The 18,417-nt window shown below is 41.5% G+C and overlaps 1 protein-coding gene across 1 annotated transcript in view; it reads left to right on the top strand.

Moving 5' to 3' along the window:
* Positions 1-18,417, top strand: part of POT1 (protection of telomeres 1) — a 161,934-nt gene that overhangs the window by 36,304 nt on the left and 107,213 nt on the right. Inside the window, exon 5 of the mRNA XM_082257094.1 lies at positions 11,603-11,758. Within this exon, the coding sequence (XP_082113220.1) occupies positions 11,603-11,758 (156 nt within the window). The remainder of the gene's footprint in view (positions 1-11,602; positions 11,759-18,417) is intronic.

The raw sequence follows: 18,417 nt of genomic DNA on the forward strand, positions 1-18,417 counted from the left end.
CCTTTGTTATGTACTGTACTCCAAGATAAGGAATTTACCAGAAAGTAAAAATTGTGATTATTTTCCTCACTGTCCCTGTCCCCAGTACAAATAATATGGGTAAATCTTGCCAACAAAACAAAAGACTGCAATGTGTCTGGGTTCTATGTTTCCCCAAATATGCTGGCTGGATTTAAACTTTAAATTGTTGGCAGTTATGGTGCGTGTTCAATACTATTAACTTTATTGTACAACCTGTTGATCTAACTTAACCACTTCAGCTCCAGAAGACCTGGCCATTTTTTTTCTTTACGGCACTGCGCTACTTCAAATGACAATTGCACGGTCGTGCAACACTGTACCCAAATAAAATTTTTATCCTTTTTTCCCCACAAATAGAGCTTTCTTTTGATGGTATTTGATCACCTCTGTGTTTTTATTTTTTGTACTATAAACAAAAAAACGACCGACAATTTTGAAAAAAAAAAAACAAAAAAAAAAAATGTTTTACTTTTTGCTATTAAACATATCCAATAAAAAAAAATGTAAAAAAAATCTAGTTTCTTCAACAATTTGGCCAGTATGTATTATTCTACATATTTTTCCCCATTAAACATATGATTGGTTTGCCCAAAAGTTATAGCGTCTACCATCTTTGGGATATATTTATGAAATTTTTATTTATTACTAGTAGTGGTGGCGACCGATTTTGCGGTGGACAACTTGGACACTGACTGACACTTTTTTGCGGACCAGTGAAATTATTATTGTGATCATTGCTAAATATGCACGGTCACAGTACTAATGGCATTGGCTGGGAAGGGGTTAACAGGGGTGATCAAAAGGTTAACTGTGTGCCTAGCTGGTGTTTTACTGTAGTGTGGGAGGTGATTTTACTAGAGGAAGGCATAGATCCCTGTCCCTGCTTTGCAGAAACACAGAATCCATGCCGTCCTTACTGACAGAACTGCAATCTGCCTTGTTTACATAGGTTCTCTCTGTGTACTGAACGATCAGCAGGTGGCGGCGAACACTCATGCCCAATAACCCGGAAGTGCAGGATCACATAAATATATGGGATCCTGCGCAGCGCGGATGCCCTGTAGCAGTAAAACTGCTATAGGGTGGTCAGCAAGTGGTTAAAGCTGAACTCCAGGAATTTATCCACTTTGTAAAATCTGCTGGATTTCTATGAGTCAAGTTTAAATATAATAATAAGAGTGTCAGCTCACATGAACACAAAAGTGAATGGTTAGAAAGATAAAAGCACATCACATAACCTTGTTGAAATTTCCTTAGAACCATAATGAGAAAATCTATAGTGAATGAAATCCATCACAAGTTAAAAGTTCCTGCTGCTCCTTACACCACCATGGAAGAGGCTGGCACACTCATGTAAAGGATCAAGATAGGTTTAGGAATGTATAGCGCATTTAAATCTCAGAACTCATGCTCTGATAACTAGATCTTCAACCAAGGAGAGCAAGGAGATTCATCAGTGGTGCAGTTTTCAAATGCCGGGACCAGTTATCAGTGAGCTAAAGGAGATCTCAACCAAGCATGCTGTGTGTCAAAAGAATGGGACGGCATTGTGTTTCCATGGCAACACCCTCTTTTAGAAGTATACCAAATGAGATAAGACTGGGATATATACACCAGGACCTATACAATCTGTGTGACTGGGCAGATTAGCACAAAACGGGCACAGTACTTGGCCGACTTCGAGGCTCAGTTTTACCACTGGTAAAAACCATATTGAAAATGGTTAAAAAAGCTTTAATTAAAATTATACAGGAACACCATAGAGATTCTCTAGGTTAGAAAAGGCAGACTTTATCGGCACAACATGCGACGGCTTAGGTAAATAAAACAATAAATTTTATTTATCCAATATTTAAAATAATATCCTTAAAAACCAAAAACAACTGCCTCCATTGCACATGGATTAATAGTACCAGAGTGCAACACAACCCAGAAATGGAGATATGCAATTAGCATGGATTATTAGACAATAGTATATTGCCTTCTATTGGTGACAGTGCAGGTAACAAACCGGTGCAATGTCCATAAAAAACTCCATTCTGGCAAGTCAACACGTTTCGTGGAGGTTTTTCTTCCAGTCTAAATTTGCTGTCCCCTCAAAAGGGGGAAAACATTTTCTTATCCCATGTTTCAAACCTCATTTTTTTTTTCCAAGAAAAATATATTGGAACATGAAAAGAGGGAGTTGCCCTGGAAACGCGTTGGCATCTTGTTGTTTTGATACACAGCATGTTACTATGCTGGCTCTGCATGTACTACTGAATTAGCCCTCTGCTTAGCTGAAAGCACCTTTAGCTCTCTGATAACTGGTTCTGGCATCTGACCACTGCACCACTAATGAGTCTCCCTGCTACTGATCTAGTTATCAGGCCATGCATTCTCAGATGTAATCCTGCTATGTTTTTTATCCAATAAACTTGTACTAATTTCTAGCCATTCCGGCACCCTGATTTTGTGCCGGCAGTACAGCTGTCGTTATGCTCCTGGTGCTCTGACAGGAGAAATGTTGTCTTCTCATACACAGCGCACCTGTTCACCACTCTCTTCTGTTCGTTTACAAAAAGGCTTTGTATTTTATGAATGTGTTCACATAATACAAAGCGCTCCATGATTGGACAGAAGGAGGGAAGTGGCAGGCACAGTGACTGGTTGCGACTCAGCGGGTGCTAAAGCTGAGACCAGAAGGAAGGTCCACTATCAGAGAGCCTGAAGTATAGCAGTAGTTGTATGCATGCACCCTGTTGGCCCTAACCCATGGTAATACTGCAACTTTTACAAAGTGGCTGAAATGCTGCTTTAATAATCAATTAACCCACAAAACAGGTACTATGCAGATGACCAATGGACAGTGATGTTCAACTGTACAAGAAATGTAACTGTAGAATTGTAAGCTGGTGAATACAAGCTTCTTCAGTAGTGGTAACTTCAAAGGTTTTTCTTGCCTAGTATGCTACAACAGAGTCTGTCTTGTGCCGCAATATGTTATGCATACTATTTCTGTATCTTTTATGGCTTGTGATGTGAGATCTTAGCACAGTGGGTGATCTTTGATACCATATGTGCTGCGATACAGATGAAAGCGGTGAAACAAAATGTCCTGCAAGACAGTCTGTTTTTTCATGCCATTACAGGTTTGGTTTAAATGTGACTATTACAGAAAACAAATTATTTTGGATAAGCTCTTTACAACTTTGCAGTTAGCAGTAACAATGCAAAATGGATTTCTTTAAAAAAAATAGCCATTTTGCAGCATTGCTTTGATGCAAATACCGTGCTTTCGAATACAATTTTGAATGGCGTTACTCTTTTAGGTAAACTACTCCAAAAATAGTATAATTTATCGAAAAAAATTGGGGCCATTTCTGCCTATGATTTTTCTTATAAACACACACAACTGAAAATGTGGGTATCCCTTTCTGTGCAAGGAAAATGGAGGGGTTTTATCAACTAGCTATTTAATTGATCATTTTCATTGTAAGCAGGACAAAAAGATAATGTCAAGTGATTCTTGTACGCAACTGTGCTGCAATGGTTCCAAGTTTCATATATAATCTCCACAATGAATTAAAGTATGGCCCAAGCCAAATGTTACTTCCGGTTAGGGAGTCTTCAAACAAGACCTTTAAGGTGAGATAGTGAGTCTAAATTGATGTAAGAAAAGGGGCATTTATTCACTGCAGTGGGAGGATACAGTTTTACAGAAGCTCAGTTTGAATTGGGGGGGGTCGTCTTATATGCTCAGCATAATATCTCCAAGGTACCCTAAGTATCAGTATTACCGGTAGATGTAATCTGAAGGCGCTGGCTGTGGGGGAATCCTGTACCCGTATACTGTATGTACCGTAACTTCGGCTACATACAGTGTACCGCGCTGAGCCAATCACGGTGAGCGATGTATTCTATTATTGAATGCGAAGCCTGCTCCGATTGGCGGAGTAATATCAGCCCGCCTCTCTGACTCCGCCAATCCGAGCAGGCTTTGCATTCAATAAAAGAATACATCGCTCACCGTGATTGGCTCAGCTCAAGAGAGGGGCCCAGGAGGTGGGAGCAATGCAGGGACTTTTTCTTCTGTTTCGGGCGCATGTACATTATCAGCACCGCATCGCATGTTCAGGAAGTTCTGGGTAGCTGCTCTCTGGCAGCGGAGTGATCTGACTGTCATGCACTCGATTGCTCAGGTGATGGGTCTATGTGAGGTGACTGGCAGGGAGCGGGAGATGTAAAACTAATCCTGATGGCGACGTGTAGCATGGCACTGGCAGCACACAGTGAGTAGGGACTAGAATTTCATATTGTAATGTCTTAAGTACTTTAGAATCCTCAAAGTGCCTTATGATGTTCAGCATTAGGATTTTCATTCACACAGCACACTAGCTACTGCATGACTCCGTCACAGTGTGCTACATAGCTTTTGGGTGCTTACTTTAATTTATGGCTGTACTGAATGATAGTACATTCACATAACACAGTTTAGCAATAACAAAATCGGTACCCAAAAGCCATGTGGCACACTGTAACAGAGCCATGCAGCACCTAGTGTGCTGTTTGAATGGTTATCTTACTTTCTTACAGTACCTTGGAGATATATGAGAGATCTGAGAAATCTGATGTTTTTTTAATGGTGTTGCCTTGCTTCGGAAGGGGAGTAGTCTTATATGGTGAGTATAGCCCAAAACCTATGTTTTAACTTTAAAATTAGGGGGGCCGTCTTATACGATGGTATAGTAATGAGTATGCGTAGGGAATAGGCGTGTTCTAGGTTGTAATCTAGGTGTGATCGTATAATCAATCCAATCAGTGTCCATATCTTCTTATGGTAAGTTTATAGTTAAATGGGCATTAACATAATGTGACTGACACAAAAAGGGATCTACTTCACTGCTGAGTGGAGTAAATTTTTTCTTAGGGTGTATGTGGGTACTCGATTTTACTAATTTGCATCACTCATCTTGGTATCCTATGTATCTGCTAGATTGACTATCTGGTAACACTCTATCTCTTCCTTGGAGCCATCTTCCTCAGTTATAACTGCCATTGTAGTAATCTTTTGTATTCCACATTTAGCACACTTGAAAAACAAATAAACAAGCAATCCTATGACAATAATTCTTACAAGGTCAAAAAGCATTTGTTGAATCTATGAGCCCATCCACCCACTAATGTTCCAACCAGCGAATGGGTTCCAATTACTATCCTTTTCAAGGGTGGTGAGATCAATGGCCTGTTTCCTCAGTTTTACCATCTGCTGGAGATAGGCTTCTATCATGTCTTGTGTTTCAGGGCTTTTAAACCAGATGCAGCAGGCAGTATCATTTGCAAGCACACATAGGCCTCCCTCTTTGGCTAATAGGTACTCTAAGGCCAATTTAATTTGCATGGTACTTTTGTGTAGTAATCTTAGATCTACAGCTATTTCCTTGATTGCATCAGTTTCATTAAACATCTGGTCAACAAATGCACTATAATTTATAAAGAGCTTTTTCCATTTTATCTACTATATTTATGCCTCCCACTAATATTGCTGGAAACCATGCCCATACCTTACTCCAGTATTAAATACAGCTCTACGTTTTCATACAGGCATGGATTGATGGTGGTCCTCTAGATGACTCATTGGTACCTTATATGCCCTGATGTCATTTTTTTTTTTTTAACTACAAAGAGGGATGGTGCTAATGTCCCAATTAGGGCTGCACGATATTGGAAAAAAATGACATTGCTATATTTTTTTTCCCAACGATATATATTGCGATATTAGTGCAGCCTTCTGATTGTACCATACAGGGTTAATGTTAATGTAGGGAAGTAGTGCAGCAGCCTTCTTCTGATTGTACCATACAGGGCCAGCCAGGGTTAATGTTACTGTAGGGAAGTAGTGCAGCAGCCTTCTTCTGATTGTACTATACAGGGCCAGCCAGGGTAATGTTACTGTAGGGATGGGAAGTAGTGCAGCAGGCTTCTTCGGATTGTTATTGTACCATACAGGGCAGGCCAGGGTTAATGTTAATGTAGGGAACTGCAGGTTAAGAAAACAGTGTGAGTGTGGTGGTGGAAGGCAGAGAAGCTGGGACTCACAGTGGTGGTAGAAGGTAGAAGAACACAGCCTGACATCCATCCCACATGTTCAGTCTGCCCTGCAGCTAGTCCTCCTGACTGAGCGGTGAGCGCCGTGAGCAGCGGCACAGCGAACCAATCACGTCGTGAGTAGCGGCACAGCGAACCAATCAGGTGTGCAGGCATGACGTGATTGGTTCGCTGTGCCGCTGCTCACGGCGCGCTGCTCACCACTCCGTCAGGAGAACTAGCTGCAGGGCAGACTGAACATGTGGGACGGATGTCGGGCTGTGTTCTTCTAACTTCTACCACCACTGTGAGTCCCGACTTCTCTGCCTTCCATCGTATGTTCTGGCGATGTGACTATCGCCCACGCTCGCAGCACGATATCGATGTGAACATTGAATATCGTTCAGCCCTAGTCCCAATATAGCAGATACCATTACTATGGGGAGGTATCCACTTATAAGCCTTTTGACCACAGATAAGGTAGTAAGGATCTGTTAGTACATGTGGTGTAAAACGTATGTGACAAGGTCAACGAATATACTCCCTGGTCTGATGATTGTAACATTAGGCTGCAGAAACGTTTCCCATCCTGGGATATTGCCACATTACAGCATGAATTGGAGAATACCGATTCTAATCAAACAGTGGGAAATTATCCACTTCAGCTTGAGTATAGCCCAATGAGGGCTCAATAGAATTCATAGATAAATGGATAATCTTGGCCCCATAGTTTCTGGGTAAATGTGTTCCTGTGCAGTCCTTGAGGGCTAGAGACCATTCTGCTGACTTAATGTATTTACCATCTCTATACAAAAAATAATCTGGATTTGACATTTTCTTTTTTAATACCACCATGTATAACGTTTGTCTGTGCCAAGAAAGGGGTTGTTCCTAATGTCTTTTGTTATATTTAGCATAGGGTGTATGTTCAAAGTAAAACATTTATGGCATCCCTAGACATACTGGTATTTTGGCAGCCTTGTATTGTTTAAAATCAGAGTGAAGGTAAATTGGTTTAACATCTGGGGCCCTATCAAAGCCAATTGTTGGCCTAGCCCAATAACATACAGTTTTCCAGGTGGTTAAATTAATGGGAATGGGTATCAGGTGTATACCTTTTATGTGAACCGATCCAGCAATTACTCAAGTTTCCCCTTTATGCCCACCAACATGTGCAATTTGTACAGGTGGTTTTCTTCTAAATCCTTGACTACTAGGATAGAGCAAAGGCATAACAGCAATTTACTCATCTTTTAAGGGTGGCTGTACTTTCTTGCAGTGGCTGTCATGTATCCACGTCTGTTTTCCTTCCAACCCTACAGCTGTGGCAGTTGTCAGGAGCACTTGGTGGGGTGCTTCAAGCTTTGGTCCCAAGGGTAGTTTACTGTGTTCTTTCACTAGGACCCAATCACCTGGCCACAAGTCATGTGTTCCAGTTACTTGATCTGGAATAGAATCAAAAACATGCTTGTGCATCGTAGTTAGTTGCTTGTGCAAGGCAATTACATGAGCAGCAAGATCTTTATACATTACAGCAGTCTGATGTGGAAAATACAATCCTGTCAAAGGTGGGCCCCCAAACAAAATCTAACAAGGTCTCAAATTCTCTGTCTTATAGGTAAGGGTAGTCCTGATGCTGTAAATAACCAGAGGCATTAGTTCTGGCCATTGTTTCTTTACTGACCCCTCCTCTCTTTCCTGCAGTAGTTTAGCTAGCCTATTCTTAATGATTCCATTGTATTTTTCTACCTTTCCTGAACTCTGAGGATGATAGGGGTATGAAAGGCATGCTCAATTCCCAAGTCTTTGCATATAATTTGCATGATCTGTCCTGTGAAATGTGTTCCACAGTTGCTCCTGGTTTCAGGGACTCCAAAATGGCATATTAATTCAGAAAGGAGCTTCTTTGCTGTTGTCTTGGCATTTGCTTTAGTTACTGGCCAGGCTTCCACCCATTCTGAAAACATGTCCACACACACCAAAACATATTGGTATTGGCCTGGTTTAGGTAATTGGATGTAGTCAATCTGAAGTCTTTGAAAAGGGAATAGTGGCTTGACCAAATGTCTTTGTGTCACTCTAGTTGGCTTTCCTGGGTTATTTTTAGCACATATTATGCATCCCTCAACAAAGTCTTGACATGCATTCCTGGAGTATTGAATAAACCATCCCGCCTTCCTAATGTTTCTCTCCATTGCTTTAGGGCCTACTTGACCTGGGCCATGGGCTAATTGCATTATAATTTTCTCTGTTTGGGGTGGGACACATATTCCATTTTCCTTGCACATTCCTTTCCATGATTTCATACCAGTTATTGGGTGCAGATCCTTGCAGTTTCCTTCTGTATTCTCTACTTCCCTCCTATCTTTTATGAGCTGCTTCTTCTTCTTTTGAAAAATCAGTGACTAGGGTCATAATTTTCTCCATTTGTGTTTCAGCGGTCTTCCTGGCAGTATAATCAGCCAACTGGTTTCCTTTTTTTTTTTTTTTTTTTAAAGGTTTGTCCACCAGTATGTGCCTTGTCTTATAGGATAGCAACTTCCTTTGGGAGGGTGACTGCTTCAAAAAGCTCTTGAACGCATTTCCAGTTTTGAATTGGTTCTCCTGCAGCAGTTGGGAATCCTCTGTTCTTCTATATTGATCCATAATCCTGAAATACACCTAGAGCATACCTGCAATCTGTATAGATGTTAGTTGATTGATCCTTTGTGGTTTCACAAGCCCTTTTGAGTGCTACCAATTCAGAGTTTCAAGAGCCCCTAGAGTGTTGAAGGGAGTAATTGGGTCTCAACCACTTCCTCCAGTGTTGTCACCGCATATGCTGTTCTTGGGACTCCGTCCTTCTATAGATGTGAACCATCTACAAACAGGATCAGATTAGGATTTTCAAGGAGGAGGAGTGTCCTTTACTGGGGAGATTTTCTGCATTTCTTTTTCCATGAGTTGCAAGCAATTGTGATCACCCCCCTCTTCAATGTAGTCTTCCCTCTCTAGGAGAAAGCTGGCAGGGTTGATTGTAATACATCTTCTCACTTCTATCTCCCCTGATTCAAGCAGAATTGCTTCATTTTTGCTCAGCCTTGCTGATGACAAATGCTTGGTCTTTGCTCTTTTCAGGATTTCATTTGCTGCATGTGTTGTGTAGACTGTGAGAGGCTGATTCATCCTTACAATGGCAAACTTCTCAACTAGTAATGCAGTAGCTGCAACTGTTCTTCCACAGTTGGTGTTCCTTGAAGGATTGAGTTCAGTTGTACGCTTTTATAGGCCACTAAGTATGATCCTGATGGTGATCTCTGAGTAAGGACTCCATTGCCTGTGGCTCCCTTGAGAGCAGGTGTAATCTGGATATCAGCTTTCAACTGGTTGAAGGCATCCTCCAATTCCTTTGTCTATTCAAAGGGTATAGTTAGGGCAGCATACAAGTGTGTCAACTTGGTGTTAGCATCTGGTTTCCATTGTCTCACATTTGACACCATCCCGATGAATTCCCTGAGTTGCTTGTGTTTTTTTGGCTGAGGCATTTTAATTATTGTCCGTTTTCTTTCAATTAAAAAAAAATATATAAATCAACAGAGCTAACCATAAATGTGACTGAGAGTTAAGCTTCTAGCACATCAACTGACACCTGTTGTGTGGACCAAAATATAACATAAAAGTGCAGCGCTAAATCAGTGAACAAATGTATGGGCATATATAAATGTGAATTCATATTAAGAAATATAAAAGAAAATTCATAAGTGAGTCCAAGGGTATGCAGAAATAAAATAGTGCATCCAATTCATAGGTGAAGAAAAATTGTGTAAAATCCCCACACCAAGGATAGACAGTGGATGCGCTCACCGGAGGGTATGGACCCAGGATACCTTATAGTATGTGGGCCATACAAGCTGGTAGTTGATATAATTCCCAAACGATGGCTGGAATCCTCGATGTTACGAAGAGGTGGCCAGAGCGTCTCATATAGGAACTTGCAGGTCTCTCACAGTGATACATGGAGGAACAAGCCAGACAAAGCCAACATAGTGAAAAACTGCTAAAACTTTAATTTTTATAAAAAGTCAAAGACACACTTACAAGTATCCAATGAAAATGAGCAGGGAAAATACAGAGGTTGATGGCATTCACGATAATCCTAACGCGTTTCCTCTAATAAGACATCATCATAGGCAGCTTCTTTGGGAAGGAAACCATTCCTTGTGGAATTCCAGGTGTACATTCCTCAAACTGGAAAGCAAAGAGTTGTTGGCTTTCTTTATCCAGGGCGACACTAAAGAAAGCATTGGCCAAGTCTTTTACGGTGTACACCCTTGCTCCTGTAGGTATATGAGCAAAGTACTAGGATTTGGAACAAAAGGAGTGTCTTCCTGGATGATCTGATTGATGGCCCTTAAATCATGTACGATTCAATATACTGGCTTCTCTCCCTTTTTCACCTTTTTCTTTACAGGAAACCATGGCATTTGTGCTCTGCTCTCTGTTTTCTTTAGAACACCTGCTTCAAGTAGTTATTTTATTTGTATTTGTATACCGGTGATTTGATCTACTGATAGTGGGTATTGTGGTATGTGTGGGATTTGGGCTCCTGCTTTTGTTTTAACTTTTAATGGAGGGACTTGTAGAAGCCCCACATCATACTTTCCCTTGGCCCAGAGGGTATTCGGTATTTGGGCAACAATTTCAGGTGAAATATTGCCTTCAATCTCTTCCTCTAGTTCCATTGCTGTCAATCCACATATAATTTCCTCATCTAATTTTCCAACATGTATTTCTACTCCATTGGGTGTATACTGCATACAGGCTTGTAAGCAATTCAGTAAGTCTCTTCCCAGTAGATTACATGGTACAGAGTCAGAGACAAGCAGCTTATGAAACATGTGGTGGTTTCCAATCCCTATTTGTATGGGTGGGCGTTTCCTTGAGAGGGGTGGACTTTTCTCCAACTCCAATTACTAGAGGCCCAGATGTAAGGGGGATGTTCTTTGGTAGGCAGGGTTTTTGAAAAATAGTCTGGGCGGAGCCAGAATCAACTACGCATGACATTTCCTGGTCTGTTAATTGTGGAAATCTTAATGTTACAAAAGTGTTCTTACCATCTGTCTCAGAAATGCACAAGTTAGCAGCAGTCCTCCATGACAGTTATTGGTTCAAATTGGTTCTGACCACAAATGTCTATTCTTTGATCAAACAGGAAGGTAGGTGTTTGGTTTTCATCAGGCTGTGAGTGTCATCACAGGCTCAAACTTTGTTTCCTTAAGTTAACATAAAAGTGTACATTAGCTCTTAAAATGAAATGACAGTGAAAACGCTGAAGTAACAGTATATATATATATGCCTATTTAGAGAACAAATCTATCAGACCCCTATATATATTTACTAAGGGGGGTGCCATTATTTTTTTAAAAGGCTCTTTGGGGAGAGTTTCACTTTTATTCGGTCTTAGTAACTACTGTCCCCAGTTTTTGACTGCAGCTGTTATGGTAGTGAATTTGGTTTCAACAACTCTATTTTACAGGTATGGGATGGCAGCAAATGTGCTTTGCCAACATGGAAAGTTTGTGTAGAAGAAGAAGCTCTTGAAGGGGATGGCGATTTTCTAAGTCTTCATCAGCGCCTTACTGTAGATGTGTTAGTTTATGATAACCACGTGGAAGCTGCAAAGTCTCTTAAGGTAACCTTTAGATTTTGCAATGCTTATTTAAAAAAGGATTCTATAGTATGTTTTAATAGTTTGACTCTTTACACTCTAATTATATTTTAAGCAAAATATGTGCGCTTTTTATAATATGTGGAAAGTGCCTCACACATATATATATATACGCCCAATATTTTTATGGCTGTTGAAGGAGATCAAATTGACCATGTCCTTTACCGCCAAAAGCAGTGCATGTTTGGGTTGTGTGTTAAAAATGATCATAATGTTTGTCTGTTTTTTAATAAACCGCAACCAGAATAAAATAACACGTCTATAGAAGTGGTCATGTGTCCATACCCTTGCCAATATCATTTTACAGCACTATTGCACCCCTTCATCTTTTAACAGTATAAAAATATGTCGTACTGTGCTTAACTGCAGTATGAAATGATTTATGACATGGGAATTTATTTTAAAGTATACCTCCAGGCAAGCTGGTAAATACACGGATGAAATATATGATAGCTGTTTTACCTATTAAAGGGTGTATGTTTCTGTCCATCCAGGGCTAAGATTTGCACAACTGTGCCACACTGCAAGGTGACCTATCCAATAAAAGCTTCAGTATCTCCAAATCCAAAATACAAGCACATTATGCTGTGGATACAAAAATCTTTATTTGACAAAATAGTATATTTAGCCAGTTGGCTACTTTATTAAAATAAATAAAAAAAACACCACCCAGCCACATATGGCATAAACCCCCTGCTATTACATAGCTTAAATAAAGGCACAAGTCCATTTTGTTAAACCAAAAGAAAAAATTAGAAAACCTCCATATACAAAATCCTATACCCATAGTTGATCCAGAAGAAGGCAAAAAACCCGTGAAGCATGGTCCAATTTGTCCTAGAAAAAATGTTCTTCCTGATCTTTCTGAATGCAATCAGATATTCACTGGGTCAACAATATCTGGTGTTATTACCTGTAAATGTTAATATCCTGTTATATTTTGGACATATAGGAATGCATTCAGCTCTTTTTTTAAATAAAATCTGCTACATAGTTACATAGTTAGGTTGAAAAAAAGACACAAGTCTATCTAGCTCAACCAATAAAAAACAAAAAAAAAAACCACAACCATACAATCCCATATACACAATCCTATACCCACAGTTTATCCAGAGGAAGGCAAAAAACCCCAGTAAGGCATGATACAATTTACTACAGCAGGGAAAAAAAAATCCTTCCTGATCCACCGAGAGGCAATCGGATATTCCCAGTTGTTATATTATGTACACCTAGGAAAGAATCCAGGCCTTTTTTTTTTAAAGCAATCTTCTGAGCTTTCCAGAACCACCTCTGGAGGGAATCTATTCCACATGTTCACAGCGCTTACTGTGAAAAAACCTTTCTGTATTTGGAGACGAAATCTCTTTTTTTTTTTACGTATAGAGTGCCCCCTTGTCCTCTGTGATGACCTTTAACGTGAATACCTCAACACCAAGTTGACTATATGGACAACTTATGTATTTATATATTGTTGATCATATCCCTTCTTCTCAAGAGAGAATAAATTCAGTTCCTCTAATCTTTCCTCATAGTTGATCTCCATGCCTCTTATCAGTTGGGCTGCTCTTCTCTGCTCGTTCTCCAGTTCCCCCGATATCCTTTTTGAGAACTGGTGGCCAAAACTGAACTGCATATTCCTGATGAGGTTTTACTAATGATTTGAACAGGGACAAAATCATATCTCTCTCTCTGGAGTACATACCTCTCAATACAAGAAAGGACTTGCTTGCTTGCTTTGGAAACCGCAGCTTGGCATTGCATGCTGCTTTTATTAAGCTTATGATGTACCAGAACACCCAGATCATTCTCCACTATGGATTCCCCAGTTGTACCAACCCCCCCCCCCCCCCCCCAGTATGTATGATGCATGCATATTCTTAGCCCCCAAATGCATAACTTTACATTTACCAACCTTAAACCACATTTGCAACATAGTTTCCCAATGAAACTGCATTGAGGTCAGCTTGTAAGTTGAAGTCATCTTGTAATAGCTTGGTCCTCTGCAAAGACTGAAATGGTACTTTTAATCCCAGACCCTATATCATTTATAACGATATTAAAAAGTAAGGGTCCCAACACTGAACCTTGGGGTACACCACTGATAACCTTAGACCATTCAGAGTATGAATCATTAACCACTACTCTCTGAATTCTATCTTTTAGCCAGTTTTCTATCCATTTACAAACTGATCTTTCCAAGCCTGTAGACTTTACCTTACACATTAGCCGTGTGTGGGGAACTGTGTCAAACGCTTTCGCAAAATCCAAGTGTGCTACGTCCACAGCCACCCCTTTGTCCAAGGTTTTACTTACCTCCTTATAAAAAGAAATCAGGTTTATTTAACAAATTCTGTGTTTAATGAATCCACGCTGTCTGTTGCTTAAAAATATTGTTTTCCAGCAACAACTCATCTATGTGGTCTTTTATTTAACTCTCCAGTGTCTTCCCGACTATAGAAGTTACTAACAGGTCTATAGTTACTTGGCAAAGACTTTGATCTCTTTTTAAATATAGGCACCACATTGACCCTACGCCAATCCAGTGGTACTATTACAGTCCTTAACGAGTCCCTAAAAATTAGAAACCAAGGCTTTGAAAGGACAGAGCACAATTATTTTAGGATGCGTGGGTGGGTTCCATCTGGTCCAGGTGCTTTATCTACCTTTATTCTGTCTAAATATTTCTGGACCATATCACTTTTGAGGAATTGTGGATCATTTGGGGCTGTGTCAATACCAACCCCATTATGGTCATGAGCTCCCCCATGCTCCTTAATATACACAGAGCTGAAGAAAGTATTTAATCAATTTGCCTACTCTTTGTCCCCAGTCACCCTCTCCAGATTATTTTGTAAAGGGCCTACATGATCCGACCTGACCTTTTTACTATTTGAAGAATTTTTGGGGGTTTGTCCTAAGTTATATTGCAAAAGGCCTTGATGGTAAGGTTTGTCTTTTTGCTGATGACACAAAGATATGTAACAGGGTTGATGTTCCTGGAGGGAAACGCCAAATGGAAAAGGATTTTGGAAAACTAGAAGAATGGTCAGAACTCTGGCAACTGAAATTTAATGTGGATAAGTGCAAGATAATGCACCTGGGGCGTAAAAACCCAAGGGCAGAATATAGAATATTTGACACAGTCCTGACCTCAGTATCTGAGGAAAGGGATTTAGGAGTAATTATTTCAGAAGACTTAAAGGTGGGAAGACAATGTAATAGAGCAGCACGTAATGCCAGCAGAATGCTTGGATGTATAGGGAGAGGTATAAGCAGTAGAAAGAGAGAAGTGCTTATGCCGCTGTACAGAACACTGGTGAGACCTCACTTGGAGTATTGTGCGCAGTACTGGAGGCCATATCTCCAGAAGGATATAGATACTCTAGAGAGAGTTCAGAGAAGAGCTACTAAACTAGTACATGGATTGCAGGAAAAAACTTACCAGGAAAGGTTAAAGGACCTTAACATGTATAGCTTGGAAGAAAGAAGAGACAGAGGGGATATGATAGAAACTTTCAAATACATAAAGGGAATCAACTCGGTAAAGGAGGAGAGCATATTTAAAAGAAGAAAAACTACCACAAGAGGACACAGTTTTAAATTAGAGGGTCAAAGGTTTAAAAGTAATATAAGGAAGTATTACTTTACTGAGAGAGTAATGGATGCATGGAATAACCTTCCTGCAGAAGTGGTAGCTGCAAATACAGTGAAGGAGTTTAAGCATGCATGGGATAGGCATAAGGCTATCCTTCATATAAGATAGGGCCAGGGACTATTCATAGGATTCAGATATATTGGGCAGACTAGATGGGCCAAATGGTTCTTATCTGCCGACACATTCTATGTTTCTATGTTACTATCTTTTGCAATCTGTTGTTCATTTTGATTTTTTGCATCCTTAATTTCTTTTTTACATATTCTTTGTAACAATTAAACGCTGATAGTGTTCCTTTCATTTTTATATTTTTTAAAAGCACTTTTCTTATTTATAGTTTTTTTAACTTTGGCCGTGAGCCACATAGGTTTAATTTTTAGGCTTTTTAACATATTGACTATGGGAATATACTTTGCAGTGAGTTTGCATACAGTTTTTTTTAGGAATTCCCATTTCATCTATGCCAATATTCCCTCTGCTGAGCTGGCCAGAACTAGTTCTTGAGCCTATTTTACATTTTTACAGCTCTTAATGTGAAGAAGCCTTTCTGTATAAGAAGGTTAAATCTCTTTTCTCTTTCGTTCATTGACGGACACAACTCCTGATATTCATAACCATTGTGTTTTACTGCCCCCTACAGGAGTATGACACTAGGCAGAAAGTAATTCTGACTACACCCATGGGCAGTACCAGGGGGTATACTCCCTATCATTGCTTTAGCCACTCAGTTTTTTTTCTGCCTATTCGGGAGTAAGGACCTATTTCCTTGCTGGAATCTTTGGTCCTGGCAAAAATTTTTGTTGAAAGAAAATTTTCTCTTACGTCCTCTGACGGTCTTCACTATTGGTTAATGGCGCCCTCTGCAGGAGCAGGCTAGGCAGTGAAAACATTCATTAAAAAGCTTTACACACCTTAGGGGCTGTCCCTCTAGACATTACCCTCAGACACTCAGAGCTACTATTCAGTTTCGTAATGTTTTCGTAATGTTTCTCTTACGTCCTCCGACAGTCACCGCCTCTCCATATTCGTCACTATTGGGGGTTATTGACCTTTGCTCCGTAGGAGTGCTAGGCAACAGAATATATTAATATCAAAGCTTTTAGCATATCCCACCCCCAGGGGGTGGTCCCCTCAGTCAATACCTCCTCACTTCCTGCATACCAACTCAGTTTCAATTTGCCTAGCTCAGGAGTGCAGGCTGTCCCTGTGCTGGGGCTCTTTGGTCTCAGCCACTTTTCTCTTTTTTGATTTTATTTGAAGTTGTTTTCTCTTTCTTTTACTTAGCTGTTTATTTCCAGCTTTAGTTAGTTCTTCTGATGAAGAGGATCGTGCGGGCTGGGTCTCGGGCTGGCCCCCCTGGTTCGCAGGTTGTGGGCCAGTGGCTTCCCAGCCTGCCATCGAGCGTTCAGCTCAGGTTTCCCTGGCACATATAAACGACCCATCCCTGTTCGCTGCAGGGATGCTGCGGTGAGGTGGCTACCTCACCGGACGCCATTTGCGGTTTCCCACCGCAGTTTCACTGCGTCCCGGCTGCGACTCTCCCTGTCCTCAGTACAGCAGTTTGATCGCAAACGAAGGCTCCCCACGCCATCCGGATGGTGAGTAAAATTTCTATGTGGGGACCTGTCTGTGTTGGGTGTCAGTCTGGGACTGTGTGACCCTGCATGTCTGTGAAGGCTTTTGGGCTCCCTGTCAGATTTCTATGGGAACTGCTGCCTTTCTGTGGGCTGTGAGGGGGGGGGGGCCCTGCTCTGCTCTGCTCTGTGTGACAAGCTGTGTGAGACATGCTGTGATTTGTGTGTGAACACATTTTTGAGCTCCCTGTCAGTTTCCTCTGGGAACTGCTGCCTTTCTATGGGCTGTGAAGGGGGACAGGATGTGTGAGACATGCGGTGCTTGTGTGTGCCATACTGTGCGGCGACTGCTGCGGCGGTCCGCCATTTTTGCTCAACATGTTGGTTCACTGTGCCCTGAAGTGACGATCCTGTGCAGCAGGGCGCGGAGTTTTGGCGCCAAGCGCCGCCATTTTGGCAGTGATCGATCGGACTGCATGTCAGCCTCCCTCCCCATTTACATGATTCCTCAGCGGCCATTTTTGTGTAGCCTTGCATGAGGCTTGTAGGGCGGGCAGTTATTGCATCGCTTCCCTTGCTCCGGACAGCGATCGGTAGCAGCGGCAGCCTGTGGGATCTCCAGGTTTTTACCTTTCTTTTGTTCTGTATTCCTTACCCAGTGTCTTTTCATTGTCCCTGTGGGGTCAGTGTATGTGTTTATGTGCGGTGGGATACGCTTTGCCGCGGTCTTAAAGGGACATTAACCCCTTTTTTTCTAATGACTCACTGGGGCATGGTTTCTCAGGATAGCAAGTTTCCTTCCACTTTAGTGGGGGGCTTAGGGGCTGCTGCGTCCCCCGAGGGGGCTGATCTGGCTGCTATTGTGGCATATTTGGCTGCCTTCGGTGCAAAGGCTGGCAGGACTGCTATGGCTGGGGTGCCTCTTTCAGGGTCTCGATCATCTCTGGACCTTGGGGGGTCTGAGGGGGAGGCTGAGGTTGAAGGGGTTGATAATTCTTCCCCTGGCTCGTCTGAAGAGCTTGCAATCATGGAGGGGCTGGTTGCTTCTATCAAGCAAACACCTCATTTGGAGGATGAACCATGTCCTTCTGCTCTGCTGGCTTCCTATGGGACGCAGAGAAAACGCAAAACATCGCAGGTTTTTCCTTGCTCTGCGGAGTTCCTGCGTGCTGTTGATGAGCAATGGCGCAATTTATAGAAACTTTTTGCGGTGCCGAGTAGGTTCAAGCTGCGTTGTCCCTTTCCGCCCGCTGCTGCTGGGCGTTGGTGTGTGCCACCTCCGGTGGATCATGCGGTAGCGGTTTTGGATTAGTCTACTGCGATTCCGGCGGAGGATACCCCGGTGTTCCGGGACCTTACGGACGGGAGAATTGAGTCTCTTGCCCACCATACTT

The sequence above is a fragment of the Pelophylax lessonae genome, assembly GCF_965119305.1.
Source record: "Pelophylax lessonae genome assembly, chromosome: 4".
Classification (NCBI taxonomy): domain Eukaryota; kingdom Metazoa; phylum Chordata; class Amphibia; order Anura; family Ranidae; genus Pelophylax; species Pelophylax lessonae.